Source organism: Tupaia chinensis, unplaced genomic scaffold (genome assembly GCF_000334495.1).
Source record: "Tupaia chinensis unplaced genomic scaffold, TupChi_1.0 Scaffold000377_2, whole genome shotgun sequence".
Taxonomy (NCBI): Eukaryota; Metazoa; Chordata; class Mammalia; order Scandentia; family Tupaiidae; genus Tupaia; species Tupaia belangeri.
Window position 1 is genome coordinate 3,947,653 of NW_006159876.1, and position 24,974 is coordinate 3,972,626.

A 24,974-nucleotide genomic window follows, 5' to 3' on the forward strand; every position below is an offset into this window, starting at 1 on the left:
AGCAAGTGACATGGTAGTTAAGGTGCTGGGCACCCACATGGCCAACGACGGTTTGAGTCCCAGACCTGGCAGCCTGAAAATCACAGGGACCAGCAATTAGCATAATGGCTATGTTGCTGGACTCTCATGTAGTCGACTGCGGTTCGAGTCCCGGACCCGGTGGCTTAAACTCACGTTGGGCGCATGTGCATGTGTGCCCAATATCCCGAGAGGAGAATGGAGGAGAAGGGATTGTGGCGTGGCCATCCCCCCTGCGGGGGTGATTTCTCGCTTTCTATCTCTCTGTCCCTCTCTGGCTTGCTGGCCCCCCCATCCAATAGCAAAAACCTCTCCAAAAAAAAAACAAAAAATTCACACAGGCACGTGTGGGTGCATGCCCAAAATCCTGAGAGGAGAATGAAGAGGGGAATGTGATGTGGCCATCCCTCCTTGCCGGGCGTGGGGGGAGAGTATTTTCTCATTTTTTCTCTCCCTCTGTCTCTCCTTCCTTCCTTCCCTCCCTTTTTTTTCTTTCTTCTGTGAGCACACATGTCCTATAGTAAATTTGCTTAAAATAAGAAAATACAGGGGCTAGCAGGTAGCATGGTGGTTAAGGTGCTGGAATCCCACATGACTGACAGTGGTTAAACAACTGGACCTGACAGCTCACTTTCTCACTTTCCCTCTCTTTCTCTGTCTGTTTATGGTAAGTTTTCATGCCCTATAGCAAATTAAGAAATAATAATAATAAATCAAATTAAATAATTATTTTTTAAAAAGAAAATACATTAAGTCCAAAAGCTATTTTTCTGTTATTAATACTAGTTTTTGTAGACTAGTGAGCTAATTATTTATCTAAATCTTCTATAACTAGATTTCCCTTTTCCTTTTTTATAGATTATAGATGTCATAGATAAGGAACTAATTCAACCTTTTGAGATTCTATTTGAAGGAGTTGAATATATTGCCAGAGCTGGATGGACTCCGGAGGGAAAATAGTGCGTATGTTAAATTGTCGCTTCTTTATAACTAATTTAGGATCCAGAGCTTTAGAAGTGTCCATACTGTTAGGTTTGCCTTACGTTCAGAGCTGCTTTCACATGAAAATTGGTGATGTAGTTATTCCTACAAGGAAACTTTCCTGATCTGAGTTTAGGATTTATAATCCTATAAGCATAGGTCCAGTGCATTTTATTCTTTCACTTAGTCAGTTACAATGTTATTTGTGGCCAGTTGTCTGACTTTTAGGCTTACACGTAAATCTGTGTTTAACTGTATAGTTTAAATATAGATATTTGTGGAGCGTTATATGAGAGTGATGGTGTTTCATTCCTGTGTCTAGTACAGACACCAGGAGGATCATGAGACTGGCGTTTGTTTACACTAACAATTCCAAAAGTTTTACTTTTTTTTTTGAGAGGTTTTTGCTATAGGGCGCATGCGCTCGCCAGACAGACAGGGAGAGACAGAGAGACAGAAAGAGAGAAATCACCCCCCAGGGGGGATGGCCATGCCACAATCCCTTCTCTTCCATTCTCCTCTCGGGATCTTGGGCACGCACGCACATGCGCCCGGCTTGAGTTTCAAGCCACCGGGTCCGGGACACGAACCACAGTCGACCACGTGGGAATGCAGCGACATAGCCATTACGCTAACTGCTGGTTCCAAGAAGTATTTTTCTTAAAATTCTCTTAAAAATGTAAAACTTTTGGGCTATGTCTCTGGACTCCCACATAGTCGACCGTGGTTCGTGTCCCGGACCTGGTGGCTTGAAACTCAAGCCGGGCGCATGTGCGTGCGTGCCCAAGATCCCGAGAGGAGAATGGAGGAGAAGGGATTGTGGCGTGGCCATCCCCCCTGGGGAGTGATTTCTCGCTTTCTGTGTCTCTGTCTCTGTCTGTCTGGCGAGCACACGCGCCCTATAGCAAAAAACTCTCAAAAAAAAAAAAATCATTCTGAGCGCATGTGCGTGCATGCCCAAGATTCTGAGAGAATGGAGGAGAAGGGATTGTGGCATGGCCATCCCCCATGGGGGGGGTGATTTCTCACTTTCTGTCTCTCTCTCTCTGTTTTTCTGGCGAGCACACACGCCCTATAGCAAAAACCTCTCCCCCCCCCAAAAAAAAAGAAAAGAAAAAGTACTTCTTAAAAACTATTCACACATAACTTTTTAAAATAAGTGTAGAATATTTTTAATTAGCTATTTACAAGTGGTAGTATATATTAAAGCAGTTCTTTCCCTGTGATTATAGAAATAATTGATGGGTACTAAGGGGAAAAAAATAGAGAATTATTCCTTTTTCTGAGACCTTACCTCATTTCTGGTTCTTTTCTTCTATTTTTTCAAATAGCGCTTGGTCCATTCTACTAGATCGCTCCCAAACTCGTCTGCAGATAGTGTTGATCTCTCCTGCGTTATTTATCCCAGTAGAAGATGATGCCATGGAAAGACAGAGACTCATTGAGTCAGTGCCCGACTCTGTGACGCCACTGATTATCTATGAAGAGACAACAGACATCTGGATAAATGTATGTATCTTTTCCTGTGTTAAGTTTAAGCAGGTTAAGTTTTCTAGCAAAGTATCAAAGTGTACTTTTTTAAATTTAAAGGAACCATGAATGCTGTTTCTTTAGTTTGAACATTTCGAGTCAGAGTGATTACTCCAGAATGGACTGCAGAGAGCAGGTGCCATTGAAGTGGCCACACCAGTTACTGAATACACACGCTCCTCTCCAGCCTCCTCAGGACTTCTGAAAGGACTTTGAGAGTCCACTTTAGGAACGATTTTATTTGTTATTTACTTACTTTAATCTGACAGAGGGCGCATGCACCTACCGGAGAGAGACAGAGGGAGAGGGAGAAACATGCACCACCTTCTGTGGTGCATGTTCACACCGCAGTCCCTTCTCCACCTCTCCCTCCTAGGGATTTTGAGTACACACACACGTACCCAGTATGTTTTTCAAGCCATCAGTGTGGGACTTGAACTGTAAAGTCAGCCATGTAGAATCCCAGTTCTCTTTACCACTAGGCCATGGGCTGACCCAGGACTTTCTTTTTTAAATTGGCAAACCATACCATAATATACCAGTTTTTAATTGAATTTTGCTTTTTTTTTTTTTTTTTTTTTTTTTGAGAGAGAGATTTTTGCTATAGGGGGTGTATGGGTGCATGCGCTCACCAGAGAGGCAGAAAGTGAGAAATCGCCCTCAATCCCTTCTCCTCCATTCTCCTCTTGGGATCTTGGGCACGCACGCACACGCACCCGGCGTGAGTTTAAGCCACCGGGTTCGGGACTCGAACTGTGGTCGACTACATGGGAGTTCAGTGACATAGCCATTACACTAACTACTGGTCTCTCTCTCTCTCTCTCTTTCTGGAGAGTGCACACGCCCTATAGCAAAAACCTCTTATTAAAAACAAAAAAAAAAACAAAAAAAAAAATGCTGGGTGCATGAGTGTACATGCCTAAAATCCCGAGGGGAGAGTGGAAGAGAAGGAATCACAGTGTGGCTGTCCCCTGGGGAAGTCATTTCTAACTTTCCCTCTCTCTGTCTCTCTTTGGTGAGCACTTGTGCCGTCAAAAGAAAAAAATATGAAATAAGTCAATAATAAAGCTAACTCACCCTCTGGCTGAGTATTGACTTCATATGGTTTACCTAAAACAGATGTACATCTGTTTCCCTTCAACTGTTAAAATATTTCTCTTTGGGAAAAAAAAGTAAAAAAAAAAAATTTCCTCATTATTTCTATAATAAGATTTATATCATTAAACAAACTTTGTGCCGTGTTTCAAGGATTATAAAGATGGTGAACAAAAAAAAGAAAAAGTCACATTTTTCTTTTTTTCTCCATTTGGAAACATTTATTTCTCAATGGATGAAGTCTTTGACAAAAGCAAAATAAATCTGAAAGGCCCAGGCAAAATTTGTTATTGTAAATATACCACATTTCTAGCACTCACAGTTATTTATATTTCAAACTGTGTTTTTCAAATAATTATTTTTTCTATAGTTTAATAGAATTGTTTATATAGTATTTCCATTAACGTGTATGGTAAATTAAGCTATTCATTTTACAGATCCATGACATCTTTCATGTTTTTCCCCAAAGTCACGAAGATGAAATTGAGTTTATTTTTGCCTCTGAATGCAAAACAGGTTTCCGCCATTTATATAAAATCACATCTATTTTAAAGGAGAGCAGATATAAACGATCCAGTGGCGGGCTGCCTGCCCCAAGTAAGAAATCCTTTTTTTATTTAAAAAAAGTTGGGAGCAGAGAGTGGGAGGGACGGGGGAATGTAATGTCTCTCTTGTATGCTTTATAAGCATCAGTGCTCACTTCATTAAACTTCATGCATAAGTTAAAATATAAATACATGCATGTTTAAAAACAGGACAAAGTTCTTGATGAATATCTAGTAAACTTACTAATGGTGGATAATATCTGGGTAATGGGATTACTTATTTTTACTTTTTTTTTTTAAAGAATTATTTTATTTAACTTTATTTATTTTAATTTTATTTATTCATTAATTTATTTTAATTTGACCAGAGAGAGAGAAACACTGGGGGCGGGGGGGGAGTGAGAAAGCAAGTTACCAGGTCCAGGACTTGAACCGTGATCAGCCATGGAGTGTCCAGCACCTTAACCACCATGCCACCTGCTGGTCCCACTTATTTTTACTTTCTATTTTTGCTTTGACTGCATTTTTTTTTTTTCCTTTGAAGGATTTTTGCTATAGAGCATGTGCACTTGACAGAGAGACAGAAAGCGAGAAATCAGCCCTCAGAGGGCATGGCCACACTGCAATCTCTTCTTCTCCATTCTCCTCTCAGGATCTTGGGCATGCATGTACACACGCCTGGCATGAGTTTTAAGCCACTGGGTTTGGGACTTAAACTGAGGTAGACTATGTAGAGTCCAGCAACGTAATCATTACACCATCTGCTGGTCCTGACTGCATTTTTTTTTTTTAAGAATTATTTATTTTATTTATTATTTTTAAAAATTTGACCAGAGAGAGGCAGCTGGCAGGTGACATGGTTAGGGGCACTGGATTCCCACATGGCTGATTGCAGTTCAAGTACTAGACCTGGTGGCTTGCTTTCTTACCTTCCCTTTCTCTCTCTGTCTCTGTCTGGTCAAATTGAAAAATAATAATAGCAAATGGAATTAAATAATTTTTTAAAGAAATTTGACCAGAGAGTGAGAGGCAGTGAAAAAGCAAGCTGTCAGGTCCAGGATTCCAACCATGGTCAGCCATGTGGGGGTCCAGCACCTTAACCAGTACATCACCTGCTGGCTCCTTGATTGCAGTGTTTAATTTAAGATGATCCTATATTATTTTTAATATAGGATCTAAAACTTCTTAAAAAAAAAAAAAAAAAAAAACCACGCTGGGTGCATGAGTGTACATGCCTAAAATCACGAGGGGAGAATGGAAGAGAAGGAATCACAGTGTGGCCGTTCCCCGGGGAAGTCATTTCTAACTTTCCCTCTCTCTGTCTCTCTCTGGTGAGCACCTGTGCCTGTCAGCTACTTTGTCTCTCTGAATATAACTGCTCTAGACATCTTGTTCAATAGAGTCACATAGTATTTGTCCTTTTGTGACCGGCTTACTTCACTTAGCATAATATCTTCAAGGTTCATCCATTTTGTAGTATGTGTCAGAATCCCCTTGCTTTTTAGGATTAAAAATTCATTTTATATCTACTACGTTTTGTTTATTTGTCTGTTAAAGGACACTTGTGTTGCTTCCCCCTTTTGGCTATTAGGAATAATGCTGCTATGGACATGAGTGTACAGATATCTGACCTTGTCTCTGCTTCACTTCTTTTAGACATTCACCCAGAAACAGAATTACTGGATCACATGGGAATTCTATGTTTAATTTTTCAAGGAAAGGACCTGCCATACTATTTTCCGTAGTGGCTACACCATTAGTATAGCAGTGTTAGTGACTGCACCATTTTACATTCTCACCCGGAGGGCACAATTCTTAATCAATCTCTACATCCTTAATAATGCTAGTTATTTTCTGTTCATTTTAGTTTAGTTTAGTTTGTTTGTTTTTTTCACCTTTAGTTGAGAAAGAGGGAGAGAAAGGAAGCAGTCCTCTAGTGAGGTGTGGTAGTCTTCTTTTCTCCATCTCATCAGGATGTTAAGTGAGCGCACACACATACACCTTGTTTGTCAAGCCTCCTGAGATGTGATTCAAACAACAGTTAGCCATGTGGAATATGACTCCCAATATACAGTATACTATGGCTCCACTGAGCTATAGGGCCGTCTCCAGCTTGCTTCTTTTTTGATAGCAGCCATCCTGGTGGGTGTGAAATGATATTATTAGTTTTTATTTCAGTTCTTTACTGATTAATGTGGAATGTCTCTTTATGTACTTACTGACCCTGTGTATATCTTGTCTGGAAAAATACTTGTTCAGGTCCTTTGCCCATTTTAAAAATTAGGGACCAGCAGCTGGCACAATGGCTATGTTGCTGAACTCCCATGTAGTCGACCACGGTTTGAGTCCCAGACCCGGTGGCTTAAATTCACGCCGGGTGCATGTGCATGTGTGCCCAAGATCCCGAGAGGAGAATGGAGGGGAAGGGATTGCGGTGTGACCAACTCCCCTGGGGGGTGATTTCTTGCTTTCTGTCTCTCTGTCTCTCTCTGTCTTTCTGGCACGCACATGTGCCATATATCAAACACCTCTCCAAAAAAAAAAAAAAATTAGATTGTTTTGGTGATGTAGGGACTTAGTCTACTGCAGTTTGAGTCCCAGGCCCAGTAGCTTGAAACTCACACTGGGCACGTGTGCATGTGTGCTCAAAATCCTAAGAGGAAAAGGAATTGTGGCATGTCAACCCCGTGGGGGGTGGGTTCTTGCTTTCTGTCTCTCTGGCTAGCACACATGCCCTATAGCAAAAATCTAAAAACAAAACAAAACAAAAAAAAAACTTTGGAGTGTCTTTTCAACGTGGCTTTTAAATATCGTTCTTATTTGGAGAATGGGGAACTATATCTTGGGCTTAGCAAAAGAAATACTGTCTACGGCTCTTCTCCTGTCCTCAGCTAGTTCTCAGGCCGGCTACATCTAGCATATCCAAGGCGAGGGGTTTCCGTCCTGAGCACCTGAGCCTCGCTTAGCCCTTAGCGCGGTGCTGCCTTTACTGATTCCTCTGTTGTTCAGAAATGAAATCCACTTGGGGGGTTCCAGAAAGTTGAATGATAAAAACTGATCAAAGAGCTGCGAATAGTACTTAACTTAACATGGCAGTTTTAGAACTGTAATAAAAGATGATAACTTCAAGTTTTATGCCCCAACTGGAGTGTACGGAGTGTTCCTACGGCCACCTTCAGCCCAGAGCACTCACTGTGCTCCCCGTCGGTGTCCGTTTCTGGGCCCTCAGTTTCTCTACCCCTTCCTCTCTTTTTTCTCCCCTTAGTCCTTGCTTCAAGTCTCCCTCCTTTTTCTTCAAGTTCACTTCATTTTCCTTCTCCCTCCTTTCCTTATTATGTAGATAGGCCATGAAACAATTAGTATTTGTTATCTATGTACAAAATACTCTTACTTTCTAGTTATCAAATTTAAGGTATTAAGTTGAATTTTTTGTATCTAAAAATAATAAATAAGGGACCAGCAGATCATGTAATGATAATGTGGCTAGACTCCCACGTGGTCAACTGTTTGACTTCTGGACCCAGTGGCTTAAACTCATGCTGGGTGCATGTGCGTGCGTGCCCAAAATCCCGAGAGGAAAATGGAGGAAAAGGGGTTTCAGCTGGCCATCCCCCCAGGGGCAATTTCTTGCTTTCTTTCTCTCTGTCTCTCCAGCAAGCACATGCACCCTATACCAAAAATCTCTCTCTAAAAAAAAAAAATCAACTGATTTTTTTTTTTTTAAACTTACATGGGACCCTAGTGAAGCTCCCATGACACCTCACCATGTCAGCTTGTCCTCAGCTGTGACTCCTCACAGCTGTGGATATGAGCAGTTAGGAAAAGGGAAAAAGTTTTCATGTTTTGTTTTTTTTTTATCCTCCTGCTTACACCACTGAGCGAGACTGCCCTCATTGAGACAGAATCTTTTGAAGGTCATAAGCATGTTGGCATTTACTATGGTAAAAACTTACCTAGTTTTTTGTTTGTTTGTTTGTTTTTCTTTCTTTTTTTTTTTTTTTTAGTGAATGAAAATGAACTGTATTGAAATTTTTCTCCTATGGCTTTGAAAGTAGTTTGTTGCACTTCTAGAAGAAACGTTTTGCCAACAACTTCTTTGTCTAAGAAAAGGTCCAAGAATATAGGTGCTTCTATTCTTTTCTGGCTTTGCCATAGTGATCTATCTTGTCCTTTTCACATTATCTACATGAATTATTCATTATTCTGTCATTATTTGAGAGTGTTGAGAACACTTGTAACTTGAATTTTTTTTTTTGAGAGGTTTTTCACTATAGGTCGCGTGCGCTCGCCAGACAGAGAGAGACATAGAGACAGAAAGCGAGAAATCACCCCCCAGGGGGGATGGTCACGCCGCAATCCCTTCTCCATTCTCCTCTCGGGATCTTGGGCACACACGCACACGCGCCTGGCGTGAGTTTTAAGTCACCGGGTCCGGGACGTGAACCGCAGTTGACTACGTGGGAGTCCAGCGACATAGCCATTACGCTAACTGCTGGTTCCCATAACTTGAATTTTTTAACTGTAGATGTTTTTCATTGAAATTAAATTCACATAATGTTAAATGAACCAATTTAGAAATTCAATAGCATTTAGTACATTCAGAATCTTGTGCCATCACCCTTCTATCTAGGTCTAAAACATTTTCTTTTCATTATCATTTATTTTTTATTTGTCCAAGGGCACATGTGTTCACCAGACAGAGACAGAGGGAGAAGGATAAAGTACCTGCCTCAATGGTGCCCAGTCATGCCACAGTCCCTTCTCCATTTCTCTATCTTGTCAGGATCCTGGGGACCCAAATGCACTCAGCATGTCTTCCAAACCAGCATGACCGAGACTCAAACTGTACACTCAGCCATGTGGGATCTATCTCTTGCAACCACTAGGCCCTGGGACCAGATCCAAAACTTTTTTTTTTTTTGGAGAGGTGTTTGCTATAGGGCGCGTGCACTCGCCAGACAGACAGAGAGAGACAGAGAGATAGAAAGCGAGAAATCACCCCCCAAAGGGGATGGCCACGCCACAGTCCCTTCTCCTCCATTCTCCTCTTGGGATCTTGGGCACACACACACACGCGCCCGGTGTGAGTTTAAGCCACTGGGTCCGGGACTCAAGCTGCGGTCAGCTACGTGGGAGTCCAGCGATATAGCCATTACGCTAACTGCTGGTCCCAGACCCAAAACATTTTAATTGCCCAAAGATTCTTGGGTTTTTAAAATGCACGTTTTTGGAAATAGGAGTTTAAGATACTATCATTAATTGTTTTATTTGTTTTTTGTTTGGTATAAAGTCCTGAATAATAACTATTTTTATTTTTAGGTGATTTCAAGTGTCCTATCAAAGAGGAAATAGCAATTACCAGTGGTGAATGGGAAGTGCTCGGCCGGCATGGATCTAATGTATGTTTTATTCTGCTGATATGTTTGGTCTACATCTGCTATACACATAGCAGTTCTAAAATTAGTAACACAGGCTAGAATCTGACCTCAGTGTTTTGAAAATACTAAGTTTAGGCCTAAAAGAACTCAACTGTTGGAAAGAAAGAATCTTAGTTTAAATTAATAAGTTTCGCCCATTTTATAGCCTTGGTATTGAGATTTGTTCTTGATATTCTCTGACAACCCTTGTTTTGGATTTTTTTATCATTCCTGTTCTTTTTTTGTGTTTTTTTTTTTTTTTTTTTTTGCCAGAGGGTTTTTTTTTTTTTTTGCCAGAGGGTACATTCACGTGCCAGAGAGAGACAGGGACAGGTAGAAAGCATCCCTACCCCGTGGGGAGTGTCACGCCATACTCCTTTCTCCTCCCATCTCTCTCCTATGGGATTTTGGGCACACACAGACACATGCCTGGGTGTGTTTTTCAAGCGGCTGATTCTGGGACTCAAACTAGCAGTTGACCATCCAGGATCTGGCTCTTTGGCTGCCATGCTGTGGGCTGGCCCAAATGTTGTCTACTTCTAAAGTTACTTTTATTCTGGGGACAACAGGTTGCATGGTGGTTAAGGCACTGGATCCTATATGGACAACTGCAGTTTGAGTCCTGGACCCAGCAGCTTGAAAATCACACCAGGTTTGTGTGCCCCAACTTTGGGGCCAGCAGGTGGTGTGGTGATTAAGGGTGCTGTACACCCATATGGCCGACCACAGTTCGAGTCTCGAACCTGGCAGCTTGCTTTCTCACTCTCCCTTTTTCTCTCTCTCTCTCTCACTCTGTCCCTCAGTGGTCTAGTTAATTGATTAATTAATTAAATGAATAAATAAATAAATAAAAATTATTCTTTAAAACAAAAAAAGAATTATTTAACTTCGGGGCTGGTAAGTGGTATGGTAGTTAAGGATGCTGGATAGACTCTCACATGACCAACTGCGGTTTGAGTCCCAGGCCTGGCAGCTTGCTTTCTCATTTTCCCTCTCTCTCTCACTCACTCACTCTCTCTCTCTCTCTCTCTCACTCATTCTGTCCCTCTCTGTTCAAATTTAAATAAATAAATAAATAGATAGATAGATAGAGTTAAATAAAATATTTTAAAAGAATTATTTTACTTTATGTATTATTATTAATTTCTACTTTGATCAGAGACAGACAGAGAGAGAAAGAGGGAAAGTGAGAAAGCAAGCCACCAGATCTGGGTCTCAAACCACGGTCAGCCATGTGGAAGTGCAGCACCCTTAACCACTACATCTCCTACCATCCTTATTTATTTATTTGTAAGGATTTTTTTTGGAAGACATTTTGGCTATAGGGTATGTATGCTTGCCAGAGAGACAGAAAGAGACAGCAAGAAATCATACCCCAGTGGGGATGGCCACGCCACAGTTCTTCTCTGTTCTCCTCCTGGGATTTTGGACATACACACACACACACACACACACACACACACACACACACATACCCATTGTGGGTTTTTTGTTTGTTTTTTTGCTTTTTAAAAATAATTATTTTACTTTAATCTATTTATTCATTTTTTTTTTAAAGAATGATTTATTTTTATTTTATTTATTCATCCATTCATTTTAATTTGACCAGAGAGAGAGGGAAAGTGAGAAAGCAAGCCACCAGGTTGGGGACTTGAACTGTGGTCAGCCATGTGGGAGGTTCCAGCACCTTAGCCACCACACCACCTGCTGGCCCCTGTTTATTCATTTATTTTAGTTTGACCAGAAAGAGAAAGAGAGAGAGACAGAAAGTAAGAAAACAAGCCACCAGGTCCCAGACTCAAACCTTGGTCAGCCATATGAGAGTCCAAGCACCTCAACCACCATGCCACCTTCCAGCCCCCGGCATGACTTTTAAGCCACCAAGTCTGGGACTCGAACTGCGGTTGACTACATGGGAGTCCAGTGACTCCCACGTAACTGCTATGCCATCTGCTGGTCCCTATTTTTAAGACTTTTGCTATAGGGTATTTGCCCTTGCTGAAGAGAGACAGAGACAGTGAGAAAAAAAAAAGAGAAATCAGCCCACTCCCAGGGGAATGGCCATACTGCACTCCCTTCTCCATTCTCCTCTTAGGGTTTTGGGCACACATGCACACACATGCACCCTTAAGCGTCTGGGTCTAGGACTCAAACTGTGTCAACTACACAGGAGTCCAGCAACATAACCATTACACCATCCGCTGATCCCCTGTCCCTTCAGTTTTAAAAGGCTGGATTCCCAGCTGCTAAGTCAATAGCAGAACCTCACCTTTTCCAGAGATTAATGCATACCTGTGACACTTTTTGAGTGTTTGTTTCTTATATTTGTCATAGACCTACTTAATTGCTACTGTGGTTTTTTTTCTGTATTTATGCATGCTAAAAAAAAGTTTAATGATAAAGAAGAAACTTTCTGGTTAGAACAAGTTTTAAAAGTATGTGTCTGTTTTCTTTGCTGTGTAAAAAATTTTGAATTATTGGGACCAGCAGTTAGCGTAATAGCTGTCGCTGAACTCCCATGTAGTTAACTGCGGTTTGAATCCCGGACCTGGAGGCTTACACTCACGCTGGGCACGTGTGCATGCATGCCCAAGATCCCGAGAGGTAAATGGAGGAGAAGGGATGTGGCGTGGCCATCCCCCTAGGGGGTGATTTCTCACTTTGTCTTTTTGCCCTATAGCAAAAAACTCTCAAAAAAATTTTTTTTGAATTTTTGGAAACATTGTTTGAGTAAGCTGGTAGATGTTCTAAAGGAACAATTAAACAAGGCCATTTATTGGGACTAGTAGGGGGCATGGTGGTTAAATGCTGGATTCCCATTCGGTCAGCTGGATCTGGTGACTTGAAAATCATATCAGACATTTGTTCATATGTGCCCAAAGTCCCAAGAGAAGAATGGAGAAGAAGGAATTGTAGCATAGCCATCTCCCCGGGGGGGTGATTTTTTACTTCCTTTGGTTAGCACATACACCCTATGGCAAAAGCCTAAAAAATATAGGAAAGGGGAAAAAAAAAGCCATTTATTTAGAATCTTGCTCTAATTTGGGGAGAATCTTATCCATACTTGGGACCAGCAGATGGCATAATGGTTATATTGCTGGACTCCCACATAGTCAACCACATTTTGAGTCCCAGACCGAGCGGCTTGAAACTCACTTTGGATGTGTGTGTGTGTACATGCCCAAAATCCTAACATGAGAATGAAGGAGAAGGGATTGTGGCATGACCATCCCCCCAAGGGGTGATTTTTCACTTTTTGTCTGTCTCCCTGGCAACTGCACATGCCATATACCAAAAATCTCTCTCTAAAAATAAAAAGATCTGGGACCGGCAGTTGGTGTAATGGCTATGTCACTGGACTCCCATGTAGTCAACGATGGTTCAAGTCCCGGACCCGGTGGCTTAAACTCATGCCGGGTGCGTGTGTATACGTGTCCAAGATCCTGAGAGGATGGAGGAGAAAGAATTGTGGTGTGGCCATCCCCCTGGGGAGTGATTTGTCACTTCTGTCACTCTCTCTCTCTTTCTCTCTCTGTCTTTCTGGTGAGTGCACACACCCTATCGTATAAACCTCTCAAAAGAAAAAAAAAAAGATCTTGTCCAGACTTATTTGGAAACTGTATCTGTATTAAAACTGTGATTGAGTTTAGTAATTCCCCAATCCAACAGATAAAACACTTTTATAAATATTTGTGGAAAAACAAAAAAGTACTGCCTAAGATAACCCTATATGAGATACTAAAATTAGACTCTAAAGTGTGCATGAGTAGTTGACCTAAGGTGAAATATACAGTATTTTTTTCCCCTGTAAAGAGTTGTTATTTTAAGGAGCAAATTCTTATGTTTCTAGAAAGCATTTATTAAGGGACCAGCAGTTAGCGTAATGGCTATGTCACTGGACTCACATGTAGTCGAATGCAGTTCGAGTCCCAGACCCGGTGGCTTAAACTCACGCCGAGCACGTTTGCATGCATGTCCAAGATCCCGACAGGAGAATGGAGGAGAAGGGATTGCAGTGTTGCCATCTCCCCTGGGGGGTGATTTCTTGATTTCTGTCTCTCTCTGTCTTTCTGGCAAGCGCACGTGCCCTATAGCAAAAACCCCCAAAAAAAAAAAAAAAAAAAAAGCATGCATTAAGAGCATACTTAGTTCTAAGTCTCTAGCAAAACCAACTCAGGTTCATTAATATTAGTAGCAGTTCTTTTTTTCTTTTTTGGGGGTAGAAGTTTTTGCCATGGGGGTGTGTGTTCACTGGAGATAATTGACAGATATAGTGACAGGGAAAGTGAGACATCATCCCCTCCCATGCTACACTCCCTTCTCCATTCTCCTCTTGGGCTTTTAGGTACACACACCTGCACATGTACTTGGCATGAATTTCAAGCCACCAGGTCCAGGACTCAAACCACAATCAGCCACATAGGAGTCTAGCCATGTAATCACTAGACCATCTGCTGACCAAAAATATATATTTTTAAAAATAGAGGCACAAGTCAAAGGGTGAGTCAAATGAGTCCAAGTAAAATTGGGGGTTGTTTGTTGAATTCCTGGCTTTGCCAAGTTTTTACTACCACTGATATTTGTTTATTCTTTTGACAGATCCAGGTTGATGAAGTCAGAAGACTGGTATATTTTGAAGGCACCAAAGACTCCCCTTTAGAACATCACTTGTATGTAGTCAGTTACATAAATCCTGGAGAGGTGACCAGGCTGACCGACCGTGGCTACTCTCACTCTTGCTGCATCAGCCAGGTATAAAGTATCTATTTGAAAAGGGGTTTTGGTCACATAAAAACTCTGCTCATGTAATACTCCTTTTCAGTGAGGTAGAAATTGGTGAAATTGACCTACAGAAGCCTGATTCTCCTAGGAAAAACTTAGAAGGCTTAGCTCTAACTTCAGTGTTGTCTGTGTACATAGTTTGTCATATTTCTATTGTATGTACTCTTGCTGTAAACAGCATTAGTGCACAAGTAACAGCAGAAGACCTACTTTTCCCTGGGGGAGAACATAATTGTGGGGGCTGACAGGTGGCACAGTAGTTGAAGACACTGAACTCCCATATGGCAACTGTGGTTCAAGTCTTGGACCTGACGGCTTGCTTTCTTGCTTTCCCTTTCTCTCTGTCTCTGTCTTTCTCTGGTCAAATTTTAAAAATAATATTAACAAATGGAATTAAATAAATGAATAAATCTTTAAAACCATGATAATTGTGTCCTTTTTTCCTAGCACTGTGACTTCTTTATAAGTAAGTATAGTAACCAGAAGAATCCACACTGCGTGTCCCTTTACAAGCTGTCAAATCCTGAAGATGACCCAACTTGCAAAACAAAGGAATTTTGGGCCACTATTCTGGATTCAGCAGGTATTTTTTTTTCCTTTTCTTCTCAAACCTGACTTAAAGAGGATTAGTACTTTGGCCTATTGAACCTACCGTAAGTCCACACTGTCTAGCAGAGTGTTCTGTCTCTCTCCACTGCTTGTCCTTGAGCTGTGGGGCTCCTAATTCATCCCACTCCCATTCTATCAACTGCTGAATAAGATGTGTTACTGCCCACTCCAGGTAAGAACAGGGCAAAGGCCTTTTTGAAAATAAGATTCAAATAGTCAGGTTCTTGGGCCGCCCCTATCGCCCAGTAGTTAAGGGAGCTCAATCCCACATGGTCAACTGTGCAGTCCAAATATGTCTGTGGCAGCTTGAGAAACACCAGGCCTATGTGTGTGTGTCCAAAGTCATGACCTTATGGAGAAAGGGAGGATAAAGGATTGTGGCTTGACCAGATGCACTTAAGTTTGCTACTGACTGCACGTGCCAGCAGGCTGGGCTACAGTGGCCATCTTAATAAAAGATGCGGTACTTGGGCTAGCCAATGGTCTGGTGCTTAAGATGGCCAGGTCCCACATGGCCGACTGCATGGTTTGAGCCCTGGATCCAGCAACTTGAAAAGCATGCCAGGTATGTGTGTATGCCCAAAATCTGAAGAGAATGGAGAAGGAACTGTGGTATGACCAACCCCTTCGGAGATGCTTTCTGGAAAAAAAAAAAAAAAAAAAAGATAAACTATTTGCTCTTTATGAGAGTAAGGAGCACAGTGAATTATCTTTTTGTTCTTTTTCTAAATTTTGCTATAGAGCACATGCTTTTGCCAGAGAGTATGTACTTATGTGCCCAGAATCCCAAGAGGAGAATGGATTGACATGTGTTCATGCCCCCGGGGGGTGATTTCTTACTTTCTCTTTGTCTGATAAGTGCATGAGCCCAATAGCAAAAACTGAAGGGAAAAAAAATCTTGATTTCTTAAAGAATGGTATAATTTCACAGGGCCAGGAGGTGGTATAGGACTCCTACATGGCCAACCACAGTTCAAGTCTGAACCCATTAGCTCATATAGCTTGAAAATTATGTCAGGCATGTATGTGAGTCTCTCTCTCTGGCAAGCGCACGCACTCTATGGCAAAACCTGGGGAAAAAAAGAACAAATTTCTGTATCTTTTTTATTGTCAGAATGTACCAGTGTTCTCGGGGGGTGGGGCAGGGCAAGGGACAAAGCAGCTCCAAAATGGAGCATGGTTGTACTGTAACCCTTTCTTCTCCGCTTCTCCTTCCTCTTGAGGTTTGGAGGAGGTATCTGTGCATGCCCAGCATAGCTTTCAAGTGCCCAGGGCCAGGATTTGGCCAGGTGGTTTCCAACTCCCTTACTCACTAGGCCATGGGGGCATGGCTCTAATTTATATTTGTTTTTCATCTAAATATTTTTTAAATGTCTAAGTTAGGTATTTTCACTCATTAATATCTACTGACAGGTTAAGAAATTAGTGTAGAATCAAAAGATATGGGTAGATTTTAACGTCCACAAGCAGAGTTCGTGATGTGACGATGATTGCTGCTTTGACCTAACATCGCCCACTGCAGACAGACATTTAGGGGAGGTCCGTGTAACTTCGGTAAACCAAAGATAGATGGCACCATTTCTTTTATTGGGTCCTAGTTAGCTTTCTTTCCTTTCTTAATTCATATTTCTAAGAAAGAAGGAGAGACCCCCAGCAGGGTCTTCATACCATCATCCACCTCCAGCCTTAGCCAGCCAAGACCACAGGCAAGTGCTTGCGGTGCGGCACCTCCTCCTGCCTCTGTTCACCATATGCGCAGGGGGCACCTCGTGATGGGGACCTGGGGCCTTCCCATGCAGTTTCTGCATTAGCACCAAGGAGTGCTGCATTGGTCAGGCTTATTTTCTACTGATCAGAAACATATTTACTGAGTATGTCAAGAGCAGGTTAAATGAGCTAAATTAAACATGCACTTTGTTTCCTTTTTTTGCCTTAGCTTTATTGAGATACAGGCCTGTTTCCTAGTCAGTTACATGCTTAACCATCAATAAATTACTTGAAACAGCACAGACTTTGTATGGGTCAGTTTATGGACATCTGCTAGGCTCCCAGGATTATTTGGGACAAGGTGTGTCTGCTTCTGACATAGATAATTTTGCTATATTTTTAAAAGACAGATAGTCTAACTTTATTTCTAACTTACCATAACTTTATTTCTAACTTACCACCTGAAAGGAAGCTGGTCAGTTATTTGTGGGTAGGGGCGTCTGGGTTGTGACATTGTTTCTCCTGCTCTCAGATTGCAGTGCTCCCATAGGAACTTATTTTATAGACTCTGTCACCTGTTCACAGGTCCTCTTCCTGACTATACCCCTCCAGAAATTTTCTCTTTTGAAAGTACTACTGGATTTACATTGTATGGGATGCTGTATAAGCCTCATGATCTACAGCCTGGAAAGAAATACCCCACTGTGCTGTTTATATATGGTGGTCCTCAGGTAGGCATATTTATATATATACATACATATATTTACACACACACATATATACACATACACACTTGTGATTTTTGTTTGTTTAAATAATTATTTAATTTTATTTTTGTCGTTTTGTTATTTTTTAATTTGACCCGAGAGAGACAGCAAGAGATAGGGAAAGTGAGAAAGCAAGCCACCAGGTCGGCCGTGTGCAAGTCCAGCACCTTAACCACCATGCCACCTGCCAGGCCTCGTGATTGTTTTTTTAAATGTCTAGTCAGGGGCCGGACCTGTAGCCTAGTGGTTATAGAGAGCCAGATTCCACATGGCCAACTACACAGTTTAAGTCCCAGCTCTGGTGACTTGAAAAGCATGCTGGGCACATGTGCTTATATGCCCGAAATCCCAATGAGTGGAGAAATGGAGAAGGCATTGCAGGGTAACATGCCCCATGGGGGAGGTACTTTCTGTCTGTCTCTGTCTCTTCATCTCTGCCTGGCAGCTCATCCATCCTCAAAAACAAACTATAGTGAGTTGTCTATTTTACATTAAGATTTTGAGTACTGTGGGACATCTGCTATTATCAACTCTGGCATGCGTGCTAATTACCCAGTTTAGGAATTCAGGAAGCTAGACTTGACTTTACATGGCTCACTTGTAAACCAGTGAATCAATTGCTTTAAAAAAAATAATAATTATTTACTTTTATTATTATTCTCCAATTTGACGAGAGAGAGAGAGAAAGCCGCCAGATCTAGGACTCAAACTGCAGTCGGCCATATGGGAGTTCATTGCCTTAACCACTACACTACTTGCTAGCTCCAGTAAATCACTTTCTTAATTTACAGTGAGAACTGTGACCTTCATGGGGAGTGGACTATTCATTTCTATAGGTAAATATTTTGCATTCTCTGTAGATAAATTTATTTGGGAAATGAAATTAAATAATTAAATGTTTCAAGAAAACCTTGGTAGCCTAGTGAATTCTCTCTCTTAATTCTAAAGTCGTATCTCTCAAACGAACTAGAATACTTTTATCAGCTAGTTAAAGCAAATGTTGTACTACTCTTGAGTACTGGAGCAAGTTTACAGCTCAGGCTGGCCCTATGGTGGTTAAGTGCTGTGTACCAGGAGCAGGATCCCACATGACTGACTGTGGTTCAAACCCCAGCCCTGGCGACTTGACAGACTCTTCAGGTGCTTGTGCATGCATGCTCAAGTCCTGACAGGATGTATTTATTTAATTATTTTTATAATTGCCAGAGGGCACATGTGCTTGCCAGAGAAATAGAGAGAAAGCATCCCTCAGTGGGGTGTAGTTATGCTGCAAGCCTTTCTCTGTCCTGTCAGGATTTGGTGCATGCACCTGATGTGTTTCTCAGGCTGCAGGGACTGGGATTTGAGCCACAGTCAGCCATGGGAGGCTTGGTACTTAACCACTGCAATACAAGGCTGACCTTCAGAATTTATTATTTCTTTTTTGTTGTTGTTGGAGAGGTTTTTGCTACAGGGCACGTGTGCTCACCAGAGAGATAGAGAGCGAGAAAACAAGAAATCATCGCCCCCAGGGGAGATGGCCACGCCGCAATCCCTTCTCCATTCTCTTCTCGGGATCTTGGACCTCAGTCGACTACATGGGAGTTCAGCGACATAGCTATTACGCCAACTGCTGGTCCCGATTCTTTATTATGTATCTTACATTGGACCTTTGAAGAAATCAAATTATGGCCCAGCCTCTGTGGCCTACCCAGTGGTGTGATGGACTGGAAAGCTAGAAACCACATATCAGCCACAGTTCAGGTCCTCAGCCCCACCCTGAAAACATGTTGGCCACGTATGTGCATGTCCAGGGCCCTGGTGGCTGGAGTGTTAGGGGAAGGAAATGACAGTGTAGCTGAGCCCTGTAGAGGGTGCATCTGTCTCTCTCCTTCCCTCCTTAACTCCATCTTTTTCACACATACATGTGCATGTACTCTGTTAGAAATTTAAAAAAAAAAAAAAAAAAAAAAACCCGGGGAACACAATGTTGGATTTTCTCTGTAAAAAATTAAAAAAAAAAAAAAAAAAAAAAAGACCTGGTGGTTAATGTGGCCAGATCCCACAAGGCCAAATGCATTGTTCACATTCCAGATCTGGTGGCTTGAAAAACACTGTGGGTGCATGTACATACATATGTGCCCAAAATCTTGAAAGGAGAGAGAAATGGAAGAGAAGGGATTGCAGCATGACCATTTCCCGGGGGTGCTTTCTCATTTTCCCTTTCTCTCTCTGTCTGTTTCTGACAAGTTTATACACCTTCTGGCAAATTAAATAAAAAACAACTTAGACTATAATTACAGTGTTTTCATAATGCACCTCTTAGATTCAGAAATAACCATAGTTAGTTATACACAGTTATTTAGTATCTAGAAATGTATGTAGGGACCAAGCATGCAGACAATAAAAGTAAGACAACTACATTAACCGTAAAGTCTTAGAGGTGATGGTTAGATATCAAGTTATCATTTTACCATCATTGAATGTGTTTTATAAATAAAGAAACCATTTGTTTTATAGTCAGTCATCTACACAAATCACAAAGAAGTTAAAAGTAGACTTCTGTTAAAAACTTGAAACCAGTGGGGCTGGCAGGCGGTGTGATGGTTAAGGTCACTGGACCTCCCACATGGCCGACCATAGTTCAAGTCCCGGACCTGGCAGCTTGGTTTCTCGCTCTTTCTCTCTCTCTCTCACTCTGTCTCTCTCTGATCAAATTTAAATAAATAAATAAAAGTTAAATAAAGATAATTCTTTTATTTGAAAAAAAAAAAAAAAAAAAAACCTCAAGCCAAGGCTAGCAGGTGGTGTGGAAGTTAAAGCACTGGATCACACATAGCCAACTGTGTGATTTGAATCCTGGACCCAGCAGCTTGAAAATCATGCCAAGCATGTGGGCATGCATGCCCCAAATCCTGATTGGCGACTGGAGAAGGGAATGTGGTGTGGTCCTCCCCCCTGGGGGTGATTTCTCACTTTCCCTCTCTCTCTGTCTCTGGTTTCTCTGGCAAACGCACTTGCCCTGTAACAGAAACTTAAAAACAAAACAAAACAAAACTTAAAGCCAGATCTTTGTTAACTTTAAAAAACTGGCTTAATACAAAGCAAGATACTCTCAGAAGCTTTACATACTTTTAAAAATTATTTTGACAGGGAACCAGCAGTTAGCGTAATGGCTATGTCGCTGGACTCCCACGTGGTCGACCGCGGTTCGCGTCCCGGACCCGGTGGCTTAAAACTCACGCCGGGCGCGTGTGCGTGCGTGCCCAAGATCCCGAGAGGAGAATGGAGGAGAAGGGATTGCGGCGTGACCATCCCCCCGGGGGGTGATTTCTCGCTTTCTGTCTCTAATGTCTGTCTCTGTCTGTCTGGCGAGCGCACGCGCCCTATAGTGAAAAATCTCTCCAAAAAAAAAAAAAAAATTATTTTGACAGTAAGGCAAACAAGATTTTTTTTCTCTTCCCTGTAAAAAAATGATATATGAGATATGCAGAAGTCACATATGAAAACTAGATTGTAAGGTGCCAGCAGGTGGCATGGTGGTTAAGGAGCTGGACTCCCACATGACCATTGTGGTTCAAGTCCTGGACCTAGGGACTTGCTTTCTCACTTTCTCTCTCTCTTTGGTGAATGCATGTGCCTTATAACAAACTTAAATATATGTATCATGATAATAAATAAAATAAATAGGAAACCAGAAGGTAGTGTGGTTGGGGGAGCTAGACTGACAGGTGTTGGACTCCCACATGGCTGACTGGGGGTTCGAATCCCGGACCTATGGGTAGTTTTCTCACTTTCCCCCTTTCTCTCTATCTCTCTCTGGTAAGCATGTGTGCCCTATAGCAAATTTAAATAAATAAATCTTTAAAAAAAAGAAAAAAGAAAAAATGTGAATATTGTGTACAGGATGTGGAGAAATTAGAAATGCACCATTCTGCTATCTCTAGTTTTTATTTAGCAAATAGTTATCAAGTTCCTATTATGTAGTAGGAACTGTTACAGGCAGTGAGGACACCACAGAGAACAGGGCAGACTAGTGTCCACCCTCACAGACCTTACTGGGGAAAGCACTAAACAAGTAGATGTAGAAAAGGTAATGATTTCAGGGCCGACCAGTGGTGATGGCTAAGCTGGATCCCACACGGCCAACTATATGCCAGGCCTGGTGGCTAAAAACATACCAGGTACATGTGCGTACATGCCCAAAATCCTGAAAAGAAAAATGTAGGAGGAGGGATTGTGGCCTGGCCCAATTGCCCTGGAGGATACTTTCTCACTTTCTGTCTCCATCTCTTTCTGGTAAACATACATGCCCTCTAGCAAATTTTTTTTAAGAATTATTTTATTTATTTATTTATTTACTTACTTACTTACTTATTTTTTAATTTGACCTGAGAGGGACAAGAGAGGGAGAAAAAGAGAGAGAGAGAGAGGGGAAGGAGAAAGCAAGCCGCCAGATTCAGGACTCTAACCGCAGTCAGCCATGTGGGAGTCCAGTGCCCCTAACCACCATGCCACCTGCTGACCCCCCTCTAGCAAATTTTTGAAAAAGGAAAGATAGCAACTGCATGTCATGGGAGTGTTGTGAAGAATTGCTGGGAATGGAGCTAACGGAGGGACTGAGACAGTAGCACAGTCAGGGAAGGCCTCTCTGGAGGAAGCAGACGTTGAGGAGAAATGAGCTGTGTTAAAAGAGCTGAGTGGAGAGCGTTAGAGCAGAGGGAACAGAAATGTCAAAATGTCAAAAGTAGAACCAGCTTTGTGTTAACAGGGCCATGGTACAGTGCATGAGCAGTGGGGCGTGATGTAACATGGGGGTAGAGATAGCCTCCGGCCAGGTAATTGAAGGTCTCAGAGGCCAGCTGAAGACTTTAGACCTTGGGGCCAGCAGATGACATAATGGTTACGTTGCTGGACTCTCACGTAGTTGACCATGGTTCAGGTCCCAGACCCAGTAGCTTAAAACTCATGCCAGGTGCATGTGCTTGTGTGCCCGAGATCCCGAGAAGAGAATTGAGAAGGGGATTGTGCTGTGACCATCCCCCTGGGGAGTGATTTCTCGTTTTTTGTCTCTGTCTCTCCAGCAAGCGCACACTGTCTATAGCAAAGATCTCTCTCTCTCTTTTTTTTTTTTTTGAGAGGTTTTTCATTATAGGGCGCGTGCGCTCGCCAGACAGACAGAGAGAGACAGAGAGACAGAAAGCAAGAAATCACCCCCAGAGGGGATGGCCACGCCACAATCTCTTCTCCTCCCTTTTCCCCTCGGGATCTTGGGCATACACACACACGTGCCCGGTATGAGTTTTAAGCCACTGGGTCCGGGATGCGAATCACGGTCGACTACGTGGGAGTCCAGCGACGTAGCCATTACACTAACGGCTGGTCCCACGCAACATCCTTCTAAAAAAAAAAAAAAAAAAAAAAAAATTTTTTTTCGATCTTATCCTGAAGGGTAGTGGTAGCCACTGGAGCAGCCTTCATATCTGATCCCCCCCCTTTTTACTGAAGCTTTTATTTTATTTTGTTATTTCTTCTATGAGGTAGAGTAACAGCATCCGCAACAGGCTCTTGACATCACTTTTTTTTTTCTTTTCCTTTACTTTTAATTTAATTAATTAACTTTGCTAGAGATCACCTGTTCTCTCCAGAGGGAAGGAGAAAGAGAAAGTGCCTCCCAGTGTGTGGATGGTCACACTGGACAGTCACCAATCAATCCCTTTCTTTTGCTTTATTTTTCTATCCAATCAGGATTTGGGGAATGCATGCAAATGTCCCTGGTGTTTTGTTTTCTTTTGAGAGAATTTCGCTATATACAGAGCATGTGTGCTTGCCAGGAAGACAGAGAGATAGAAAGCGAGAAATCACTTCCCAGGAGGGATAGCCATGTTGCAGTCACCTCTCCATTTTCCTCTTGGGATCTTGGGCATGCATGCACTGAGTTTCAAGCCACCAGGTCTGGGACTTGAACTGTGGTCTCCCCTGTGGGAGTACAGTGACATAAACACAACGCCATCTGCTGGCCCAGCCCTGTGTGATTTTCAAGCAATGAGCTAGGATTCAGGTCTTGGTTGGCTATCTGGGATCCAGCTCCTTACACACAGTACTAAAATAATAGCCCTGTTTATTTCTTGAGAGAGACAGAGACAGACTTCCTTGACAAAGCTGAGGCTGTCAGCCCCCTCCACCAGCCTTCCAGCCGCCAGCATTACAGGCCTGCCTGTATGTGCCCGCCCAGCATGTTTCAGGTCAAGCCAGGATCCCAAATACAGTGTTCTGTGTGGCTCCAGCATTGCAGAAGAGTACCTTACCTCCTATGCTATCACTCTAGGGCCAGGAGATGGTGTGGAGGTTAAGGCAACTGAATCCCACCTTGCCAACTGTGCAGTTCAAGCCCCGGACCTGAGAGCTTAATAGTCATACTGAGTGTGTTTGTGTGCTCAAAATCCCAAGAGGAGAATGGAATAGACAGGATGGTAGGTGATCTCTCACTTTCCTTGTCTCTCCCTGTCTCTGGTAAGCGCATATGTGCTTTAGTATAAAACTTAAAAAAAAAAAAAAAAAAAAAGGGAAGAAGAAGATGAGGATAGAGATAGCTGAGGGCCAGGTAATCATCTATGGTCCCAAAGGCATGGGATTGTGACATGACCGTCCACCTCGGGGGATGATTTCTTACTCCTCCCCTGCCTCTGTGGAGTGCACACACCCTATAACAAAACTAAAAAAAAAAAAAACCATTCCATTACTTTGTGACTAAATAGACTGTAAGAAGCCGACAATAGAGACAGGAAGAGCAGCTTGGCACTGTTGCAGTGGTGTTAGACATCCAGAAGGTGCATGAAGGACGGCTCCTCCTGCACTGTGCAGCTGGTATGTGTTCAGTAGCTATTTATTTAGTAGAGAAGATGTTGATTCTTTCTTAACTCTTAGCTGGCTGGGTTTTCCCATTGGTTTTTGCCAGAAAAAGACTTCTCTCTTTTTTTTAGAGAGAGAGATTTTTGCTATAGAGTGTGTGCGCTTGCCAGAGAGACAGAAATCGAGAAATCACCCCTAGGGGGGGTTGGCCATGCCGCAGTCCCTTCTCTATTCTCCTCTCGGGATCTTGGGCATGCACGCACACATGCCCAGCACAAATTTTAAGTTGCCCGGTCCAGGACTCAAGCCTCAGTCAACTATGTGGGAGTCCAGCGACGAAACCATTACTCTGTCTGCTGGTCCCAGAAGACTTCTCTCATTTTTATCAGAACATTTTTTTTGTTGTTTAATCTGTCTTAGTGTTTACTAAATCTTGATCTTGCATAACTTTTTGTCCACTAATTACAGTCCTCTTTTCATTATTTATTTCTGACCTGACACTAAAACATATTTTACCTCTCAGTCTGAAGTTTCTAGGGTAGTAAGATAATGTTACAATTACTCTACAGGACAAACAAAACTGGACGGATCACAGTATTCTGTGCCAAGTTTTCTCACTGCTGGTCAGAAACAGCCTCAGGAGAGACAGTGGGGGAGGGAAGATGATCTTACTTATCTTGAGGTATCACTTG

The 24,974-nt window shown here is 42.2% G+C and overlaps 1 protein-coding gene across 2 annotated transcripts in view; it reads left to right on the forward strand.

The window, feature by feature from the left end:
• The window catches only part of DPP8 (dipeptidyl peptidase 8), an 84,867-nt gene that overhangs the window by 43,027 nt on the left and 16,866 nt on the right, over positions 1–24,974 (forward strand). For both annotated transcript variants that reach the window (XM_006153498.3, XM_014589758.2), the window contains exons 9-15: positions 877–977; positions 2,331–2,508; positions 4,062–4,221; positions 9,489–9,568; positions 14,186–14,338; positions 14,816–14,951; positions 17,270–17,415. In XM_006153498.3, the coding sequence (XP_006153560.1) occupies positions 877–977; positions 2,331–2,508; positions 4,062–4,221; positions 9,489–9,568; positions 14,186–14,338; positions 14,816–14,951; positions 17,270–17,415 (954 nt within the window). The remainder of the gene's footprint in view (positions 1–876; positions 978–2,330; positions 2,509–4,061; positions 4,222–9,488; positions 9,569–14,185; positions 14,339–14,815; positions 14,952–17,269; positions 17,416–24,974) is intronic.